This window comes from Amblyomma mixtum, chromosome 8, assembly GCF_055824585.1.
Source record: "Amblyomma mixtum isolate Tamu chromosome 8, ASM5582458v1, whole genome shotgun sequence".
Taxonomy (NCBI): Eukaryota; Metazoa; Arthropoda; class Arachnida; order Ixodida; family Ixodidae; genus Amblyomma; species Amblyomma mixtum.
This window is the reverse complement of record NC_143019.1, coordinates 11,519,113-11,528,977: the sequence shown is the minus strand read 5'-3', so window position 1 is coordinate 11,528,977 and position 9,865 is coordinate 11,519,113. Positions and strand designations below refer to the sequence as shown.

Below are 9,865 nucleotides of genomic sequence, written 5' to 3'. Positions count from 1 at the left end.
GTATTTTTGTCTTATTTATGCCTGCACATTGTAGAAGATGATTCTAGATAATGTGCCTGCATTGAACTTTGCACGCGTGCATTATGGATGGACAAGCTTATTGAATGGAAGGGCATGGAGGTTAAAAGATGATGAGGCCTGCTACTCTGCACTTGGGTAGGGGAGGAGTTGAAGGAAGAGGGTCGTGATGGTTGACCATGTGGTGAGAAGAGAGATGGAAGTGTATACAATAAACCTTTTTGGCGTCACAATCACGAAACCAAACCGTGTCTCTCAAAAAGCGTAAAAACTGCCCCATTGCTAGGAAATCTTTTCAATTCTGCGTCTGAGCGCATAGCAGTAAGTCCTCCGGGAGTGACGTACTTTGGAAACGTTACGAGGAAGCAGCCAACGTTAGTCTTTCGTGCGGATATACTGAATATATGCTGCCCAGCGTCAGTTATGCCACAAATGTAAGCTTATTTCTCTATTTTTGTGCTCGGCTCTAATCTTAAGCTGTGGTCTTGTTCTCGATGAAGATTTTTAGCGTTCTAAAGCTTGCACCAGACTTATGTAGCAATTCAAGGGACGCAGAGAGCTTAAATTTGCAAAAAGACCACTGTACCTTTATTTCATCGGCTAACAAAATCCGGACAATTTTTGTGTCCTTTTAACACTTTGATATCAGGCCTTAGTCGGTATTCGAGGAAGCGTCCTGACGTAAATCTTTTGAGTTAATATTTAGCAGAAGCTTCCGAAATAATCTACACAGCAGGATAGTACACATCAGTCCTATGTATAATACCTATAAATGTAAAATATATCATTTGAATATATGTAGTATGCAGACATTAGGAAGAAGTTTACTGTTAGGATACCGGGCCCTGTCAACCTATGTGCTTCTATCAGAAAACACAGAGCAATCGCTGCCTTCTTATGCGCCAACTTTTTAAGGTTCGGTCGACAACCCCCCAATAGCCGTGTCACTTGCGATAGACGCTTGAAAGCTGTGGGCATATCGGAATGAGCACTGACAGAGTACAGAATGAACGTAAAATGGAGAACGGTAAGCAAACAGCTAACAGGATAGAGCCCCAGTCGTTAATTTTTCGTTTCATTTGGCGTGACGTCAGCCCGACGGCAGCATCGGGCGAAAAGAACAAGCTGCAATTCACACAAATCGCAAGCCAGCGGGTCTTCACGTCGACGATAATAATCGCAACTCGCCGCACGCACCAATTCACAATTGGCTGCAAAATGAAGCCAATGGTGAGGTTTGGCTACTCATGAGCCAATATCACGATCGTTTTCCACTGGAGCTTTAAAGCCGCGGCAACATCACCGAACTGCAGCGACCAACTCCTCAGAATCAAATGGATTCGAAATGTGAAACTGACAACGTATGGAGGTCGAATCATACATCGTTTCATTATCTCTTCATTTCATTTTTTCTGGAGGCAAACTGAGCCTTCCCTCTAGTCAAGCATATTGTTATTTAATAGCTTAGTGAAGAAGATAGAGCCAAGAAAGACCATTTCATGGACTTCATGTCATGATACACAGAAAACGTTCAGTACCACAACGCGTTGCCTGAGACGGCGTGTTTTTACCCCAACAGAAAAACCACTTACACTTGAGGTCGACTTTGAAAAACGAAGATAGGTAGACCTCGCACTGTAATTCTGTTCTGTCACCACGGTTGCTGCTTCTTAAGTGAAGAATGAATTCCGTTTTTCGCGTGATTGCTTATAATAATGCACCCTGCGTGATTATTTTCTGTTTAGGTATAATTGCCTTACTACGCCTCATTTCTCGAACCTAACGCTGCCAGTGGAGGCTTTTTATCCCACCAATCAGAAGCCCAGCGGACGCGTCGTTGCCGGAAGTCTCATTTAAGAGTGTAACGAGTGGCACTTTCTGGCGTCATGTGACCGTCGCAACGCCTTGCGGCTTGTCGGCGGAAGCCAGCGATCCAGGGCTCCTTAAAAAACATATTGGCCTCTTATCACACTTGTGTACGAGAAAGTGCGACAGCCGACTAGCTTCATTTCCATTCGGCTCCGACTACAGCGTTGAGGAGAATCACTTGCACTAAGCAGAGCCGAAAAGTAAGTAGTTGCGTAAGCAATGCATGAATTGGTCATTATATAGCACAGTAACAATAAGAAAAGTGAAATTGTGCTGTTATGCATCAACCATGATCCACAGCCAGTTTGCTGTATAGATGCTTTGACTCAATCGGCTCAGCTTTCGCACTTTTGATGACCGAAATGCTTTGAGAAAGTCTCCCGCGTCACTATCAAGAAGCAAGGTAACCAAGTCTATAAAGTTAGGGCATGACACACCAAAGAGCCAGCCCGTAATTATAAAGAATCTAACTCATGGAGTAGGAAGGAAGATCATGCTAAGCTCTCTTCAGTGGGTATCTGAGCATACAGTCACATCCAGAGTGCCGTAACGTTAACTGAAGCATTTGCAGGGCTCTTAGGAAGATCCTCATGTGGGTGACGAAGATTTCTCTTCTCCTGAAATTGCTTTAATTTTTATATCGCTCTAGGTATTTTATAAGTTCATCAGACTACCAATGCTTTAGCAACCAGCTTGCCAGCCTGGATTAAACGATCAGAACTTCGGTCTCCGATGAGGCCCGCACTAAGAGAAAGAGTGATTGTAAGTGAATAAAGTGCGGCGTTATGCCAAAATAGGTGTCATGATCGCTGTAAAATTACACTCTTTCTCTTTGTAGTCCATGTGAGGGTGGTTCTTTCCTCGTTCTTCTTGCTTGTAGGACGCGTTTTTACGACGAATGGTGTTACAGGATTATTATAGCCGTAGTAACACTCTATTCGACCATGGAATCTATAGTGTCAGCCGGAACACCATAAGTACTTAGCGAATACATTTAATTGGCACATGCACGATGGACAGGGGCTCACTGAAGTGAATTTAATTGATTTAATTTATTGCCAGGGCAGATTACAACTGAACTCAGTTTAATTGTATGAAGTTAAATGCTACCTGCCATTGTGGGCAGCTAGTAATTCAACTGGCAGGTGCCAGGACTTTCCAGGTGGCGAAGTGCAGACATCGAAACAACTTGTGGCTTGCCACGGAGGACGACGAAAACGTTCTCTTTCAACTTGGGACCCGAGACAACACTGATAAGCAGCTAGCCGAAAAGTTTTATCTGCTGGAGAAGCACCTATGAAAAATTGTCGTAGCTAAGTGGGCAGTCAATCGACGACGTGATGCCCTTCATATTAGCCACGTAAAGGCGGCCATCAAAGCCATAGTCGCTATGACCGTTCGTCCTCTTTAAAATACCGCTCAGTTAATGTGCACGATCAGGTCTTGAATCACGCTGATATGCGGCACTTCTCCGAGAAGTGGATAGCCGCGACCCTAGCTCTTAAGATCCGTGACTATACATTAGGGTGTGGGTGACGACGAAGCGACAACTGGGCCTCCGAGGTAGTAATATATTCGCCACAAAGCCAGTCATGCTTTGGACAACGTCGTAACATTGGACTTAGAAGGTGATGTCGACAACAGCATTGGGAAAACGTCTGCTATTTGCCTAACAGCTTGGTGCTTGCTTGTGTCTACTTTACACCGAGTGTGCCAAAGACCGACGTCGTTACGTTTGTCTGTACCTATCTGAAAGAGGACTTGAAACGCAGCCTTGCACTGGTTGGAAATTTCAACGCTTCTGTTGTGCTCTGCATTTATGGAAGCCATGACAAACTTTCAGCTTAATGGGGCTCGGATCTGTCACATCCAGAGACTAGCCATCACATCTCTAATGGCTTAATCTTCGGACACGAGTTCTCTTCGGTCACAGCACGCAATGTTAGTTCCAGCAACTTCAGCGATCACTGGGTTCTTGTATTTTTCTGGCATGAACAAGATAGTTTTTCTTTAAAATTTTTTTGTGGCTAAATGGATAAAACAAAGATTTAAGAGTGTTTTTTGAATAATAGGCTAAGCCGGTATGTTTGAGTACAAGAACTGCTTTTCTTTCATCGCCATGTAGACCTCTCATTTGTGCCGGAATAAACTCAGAGACAGAGTAGTTTACACGTCTCTTATAAATATAAAAGTGCAGTATACAAGCGAAAAAGACAACTACAGCTAGCAGGAAGCTTAAGCTGATCTGAACTTCACGCATAAACAGTCAATCATGCTAAGCAGAGTGCAGGATGGCGGCCGTCTCCTTGTGACTTACAACCTAGCCTGGCTGCTTGTCCATGGCCCCCCTTCATCGGCGCTTAGTGTCCAAGAATAAAGTGTTGCAACAATTTTTTCCTTCCTTCCTCCTCCTCGCTATCGCAATGCAAGTTCCCTTGGTTCAAATGTACACGATTCTATCTGGGATAACGGTCCATGAGTGAGGTCCCCGATACTCAAATTTTAACGAAGAAAGAAGACACGCACACACAGCACAGTTGTAAGTTCAGCGCTGTGTGTGTGCGTGTCGTCTTTCTTCGTCCCATGTAAGCGCGCTGTTTTATGGTGAGATCATGTACCAACTGGCCCGGCAACTATCCTTTATGCATTTAACGAATACTTCGTGCAGAAACACAAATGGTTTAGAAAAATCTAGGAAAAGAAAAGAAATAATAGGAAAAGAGAACAAGACTACAGCAATTCATGTGGCATACTTGGGACACGCCTGCAGGAGCAGTCTCGGCTCCGTACCGAAGAAGGCTAATAAACGCTTCCTGAGTGAACGCATAGCGCTTAGGTGAAACAGCTGCGAGATAAATCGAAGAACCTCAAGGCAAAGAAAGCAGCGGCTGCATGGCTGTACACGCAAGAATTATACATTAGTGTTCCCTTCAGTCCTTTCTGCTTACGACAAGAATAGTATACGCACAATTGCTGAATTTATGTCGATGATCCCTGTGGAAAAAGACGACCATGCTAAATCATGCATTTCGGGTAGCACAGCAGGAAGATTGAGGAAGTTCGGCTATATGAGCTTTAAGCTAGGAGCTATCGGCAATCGCACGCCGCATATTTAATTCGCGCAGTATATGACTGATAGTACTCAAGCTAACTGAACGTTTCTGCATGCTAGATATCTGCCCTTTGCAAGGAAGGTCACAACGTCAATGTGGGTTGTTCGAAGACTTTTCCGTGTCGAATAGGTTTAAACGGGAAACATCCGCTCTGTGGGAAATAAACCTTGTTATTTAGTAAGGAAACTATCCAGTGTAGATGTGTCGGCCACAGGGTTATTATAGGTTATTCAAGAACAATTTCTCAATTTGTTTGTTGGTGATTGTAGAACCAAGTAGCATAATCCAATGACTCCAATTTTTCGTCGCATCAGAACGCTTCGCCAAAAATGGCAACACATTAAAGGAAGGCATATTTTGCGCCACAATGCTCTTGTATCGACGTCAGAGCGTAGGTTGTTTTTGCGCTCCAGGGAACATCTTAGATTGGATAGAGCATAGTGGTCGTACGTTATGTTATTGATTGGAGTGCAGCCAAAGTGCGCAGAAATTTGGCATTATCATTCGCATTAGAATAGCAAAACAAGCGCCATTGCATTGTTAAGGATGCCTGCTAGAAAAATCGGTAGGCTTAGGAAGTTCAACTAAAAGGATTCGTAAATGCGCAAATAGGGCCTACATTACAAGTTGCTGCAGCCTCGGCCACGTAAAGAGCGACAGGAGAAATGTTAGGGATAACGCCCGAATCCATTTCCCGTGCTCCTGCTGCTTATGAAAGTGGAATTACGTGCTCTATAAACAAACTTCTTAGGTGGCCTTTCAGAGAAGGTATTTAATTTCCTCGTTTGCACACTCTCAAGCAAGCTCAAGCGTATGCGCTCTTCTGCAGCTATGCGCAGCCTTGTGAGAAGAACACCATGTGAAATAACGAATTTCGAAAGGCTGTTTGCGAAAGGGACCTAGCTGATAAGATTTATTCTTCAAGGCACTCTGAGACGCCATTTATAAACGTGATGAAAGAGCTACCTGATAAGTAAATATAAAAAAATGGATGCTCTCGCAGCTATAGCAGCATACTGATGAACTTCTGAAGTTTTCCATCTGATACCACTTCGTTCAGCGCTTGGTTAAAAATTGGCGTAGAGATATTTTTTACAGTGCACTCAGATAGTAAATTAGGCTATAACCAGAACATTCATCAGCTACAGCTTTTGCGAGGATGTGATGATAATTTCCTAATAGGAGTTTTCTGTAACATCGGTGCTATGGGCAAGCTAGCTTGCTGAGGACAAAGATAAGAAAGAGATGTAACCTACCAGCCCGCCTAAACACTTCGTGCCCGATGACGGACTTCCAACTGAAAAGAAAATTTACCGTGGAAAGGTGAGAACACTCCGCTATAAGAATAGGGCAACAAAGTTCGTTTGTAGAGCTATCGCACTATTAGGTGCGACTTTGAGCTACTAACCACTGTTGCCACCCATTACTGTTCAACGTGCGAATGCTTCACCATGAGCAATCGGCATTACGCGGTCGCTGCAAGAAATGTGTCCCGAAGAGTTTTGCAGAACAGGCTTTTAAAGTTTTGCTGCTCACGCAGGCTGCAAAGACAATTTCCTACTATTCGGTCAAATACACAACGAGCGCATTTGAATTAGTGTTTGTGATTCACGTTCTTCAGATGATTAAAAGTTCATGCTTTTCCTTTGTGCAGGCTACAAACAGTTATGACTCCTCTGAAGCTTTTCGTTGGCATTCTGATCGTCGGCCTCGGAATTACTGCAACAGAACTGAAAGCAGAAGAAGGTAAGCCATACGAAAAATAACGTGAAAGTCGAGACCTCTCAGCTACGAAGTCAGTCTCACAAAAATGCGAGTAGCCACGCCTATGTTTATATGTGTTTAAAACGCTGGGCCGCAACGACTTTTATACAAGACGGAGCTGCGGTGTAATGGATAAAAAAAGATTATTTAATTTTGCGACTTTCCGGCTCTTGAGGTGATGCAACATCTAGCTGAAGCCTACATGCGCAACGGCGAATATTCTAGCTGCTAGACACAGTTCATAAAAACAGCATAAAAAGAAACAGTTGATCGCGTTTCATAAGAGTGTCCTGTTGGCCCCGCCGTAATTGTATAAAGATCGAACACGAAGAGGATTGCGGAATAGTTCGATATATCGATAATACGACATATAAAAATGACAATCGATAGCTTTTAGGTCTAACCTAGAAGCAACAATGCACTTAGCTGATGCAAATGGAGCGCTTCTTGAAGCGAAATGCCACCCGGCGGCGTGTAGGCAGCGCCCCGCTCGCTAGACGTTTCTAGGCCCAACCTGCTTAGCATCCAAGCCGTGCTGCACAATTCTGCCTATCGAAAGGTGTCTAATCACATTATCAGTACACTAGAAATAAAACAATCCCCCAGATGAATTAGGGTAATTTGGCTGCCGCAACGCGTTCGCCAGCAAAGCATGCCCAGACAGAGCTGTCGGTATGATTAAGCTATAACTAGTTTGACTTCGCCGTTTGGCAGCAACGTCGCATGGAAATTGAAAGCAAGATCTAGATGGCCACCTTCAAGCACATTCCATGTTCCCGTCGCCACAGGGTTTCACAAGGCTAACACTGCCATCAGGTGTCAAGGGCGCGCAGCCTGCCTGTCTCTGCACGGGAAATGTGATCGAAGAAGTCACTGGTTGAAGCGCCACTTGGAGGCGTGCGGTGCTCGTTTCGATGTATTGAAGGACCGGCAAATTAGGGTTCTATATACTGCACGACTGTCGTATATTTTTACGTTGGATGTTAAAAGGAAAATTTGTGTGTTTGATGTAGCTGGTAATTCGAGATATATGGGTTTGATATATTGGGGCTCGACTGTAGGAACAGTCGGGCCGGGGTGAAGAGGGTGTTAGGCTGTGTGGCTCTCAAAGTGTGTGACCGCGAGGTGGTAAACTGGGGGTGGCGCGGAGGCAAAGTCTGCATTGCGTGTGCGAGCTATGTGTAACGTTGCTTAAATGCGTTAACGTAGAAGCAGTTATCGTTCAGCATGGTTAGGAAAGGCACTCTGGTGGGCGTGGCTGGCCGCGATCGGCTACTCCCATTGACCAGTCAGCGCTTCGCTTGCCGGAAGAGTATGCGCAAGGTCTTATTTTAACATTTATAAAGTATTTATCTGTCACTACACTTAAGTAAAATAAGTACTATGAATATCAGCCTGTCTTAGAGCGCAGCCGCGCCAACAGGTTCATTATATGTTCCTATCAGTTCTTTGAAAAGGGAGATTACATACATTTTTTTCTACCTTTCATACTAAAGTTCAGCCTCAAGGCCTATTCCGCCAGCAGCAATTCATGACTGTACGTTAAGCAGATGGCAATTGAACATCGAGCAAATATGAAAAGGTCTGGTCACGTTCTGGTACTGACCGGGCAGACGGTATCCTCCGCAAACTAGCGAAAACAATCGCAACTTATGCTCGCTCCTTGTCGTTTCTTGAAGTGTCAAGCCGCTCAGTAATGCTAAATTTATTCGCTCGCAAAGGTGCGAGCATGAGAAAAGGCAAAAATAAACAGCTCAGGGTGTCAATTTAGCAGTTCTGTTAAAGAGTGCTTTGAGCAAAAAGATCAGTACTCTCTGATAGTTACAGGTGGACAGCGTTTTACTAATGTCCCTGAAACTGGTGGCGTAGTGGTCAGTGGCAAGACATGTCGATGTTAAATGTCCGAAGCAGCTACCAGTAATGGCTATGAACCACAGCATGCACCTACCATGGGGCATTTTTGGAGTTGCCATCATAAATTTCAAAAATATTCTAAAGGAACAATTGGTTAGGAAACTGCGTGACGAGTCGTTGCTTTTAGCAGTACACAAATGCTATATTGAAGCTGCCGACGTAAATTTGTTTGCTTGAAATGCCCTATACAATACTTCGAAACAGTAGCATCATGACACGTTTTCCACTCTATTTGAGTCCACGAAGGTATTCGTATATTGTCTTTTCTGCCACGGGCGCCAGTTTGTTTCTGAAGTCTAGGTCACGTGATATTTGAAAGTATTGTATGTTTTTGGTATATGCGTCAGTTTTATGTAGTTCTGCCCGAACTCTCCCCCTTTCTCACTCTCTCTCTTTCCTAAAAGAGTGCAGTGTCTTTGTGTAATTCTTTGTCTTTTTATATTTTTCTTTTACGTACAGAATGCGACTTCTCAGGCATTGATTTGGAGAAAGAAGTGGACAAGATTGTCGGCTTGTTACCAAAAACTTATCACGCCGGTGGTCCTGAGGACTTCACACCCATCTTTGCTGGCCTAGATGTCGCTGGCGTGCAGGCGACCGGGATTGACAAAATAAGACGATACGGGCCAGTGGTTCCCTACTGCTCGAAAGGCACGGCTTTGGTCCAGGTGGATTTCATCAACCTCGGCGATGTCCAATTTAGCGCTCCTTGGAAGTTGTGCTCCGGGCAGAACGGCAAAGTGTCGCTAAGAGCCGAGTTCTCACGCTTCACTGCACACCTGCGCGTACGGAGCCAAAACACCGGAGAGAAATACCTTGCGATGACTTCTGAGTATCCCATCATGCCTGTGGACACTTACGGGGCTGCAGTCAGTGTGGAAGGTCTTGGTGACGGAGGAAAGATTGCCAGCAGTGCGCTTAGCAACCTTTTCCCCTCGATTCCTCTGAAACTCTGGATGGAGAATTTTTTCCCCAATTTCCGCGAGGCTCTGCGCAATGCCGTGGAAGACAGCAGAGAACTCTTTTAGCCAGCTTACCCGCATAACTGATCACAAGGCTTCACTACTTGGCTGCGACTGTCAAGTGAAAGGGCAACACATTACTCCGAAGCATGTCGGATTAAGTGCTCTGGAAGAAAGCTTGATAAGAAACACTGTGCTTGCAAGCAATAAAAACCTTTAGTTATA

At 44.5% G+C, this 9,865-nt stretch overlaps 1 protein-coding gene across 1 annotated transcript; it reads left to right on the top strand.

Annotated features, from left to right (window-relative positions):
• The first annotated feature begins 1,930 nt into the window (after positions 1-1,930).
• On the top strand, positions 1,931-9,865 carry LOC149331342 (uncharacterized). Its single transcript, XM_089556469.1, has 3 exons — positions 1,931-2,087; positions 6,655-6,746; positions 9,138-9,865. The coding sequence occupies exons 2-3, from the start codon at positions 6,668-6,670 to the stop codon at positions 9,704-9,706; spliced, it is 648 nt and encodes a 215-aa protein (XP_089412595.1). The 5' UTR covers positions 1,931-2,087; positions 6,655-6,667; the 3' UTR covers positions 9,707-9,865.

Excerpts from the sequence above, each read along its gene's own strand:
- LOC149331342 (XM_089556469.1), top strand. The coding sequence starts at position 6,668 with ATGACTCCTCTGAAGCTTTTCGTTGGCATTCTGATCGTCGGCCTCGGA. Across the intron at positions 6,747-9,137 it reads AGAACTGAAAGCAGAAGAAG|AATGCGACTTCTCAGGCATT; the intron begins GTAAGCCATACG and ends TTTTACGTACAG.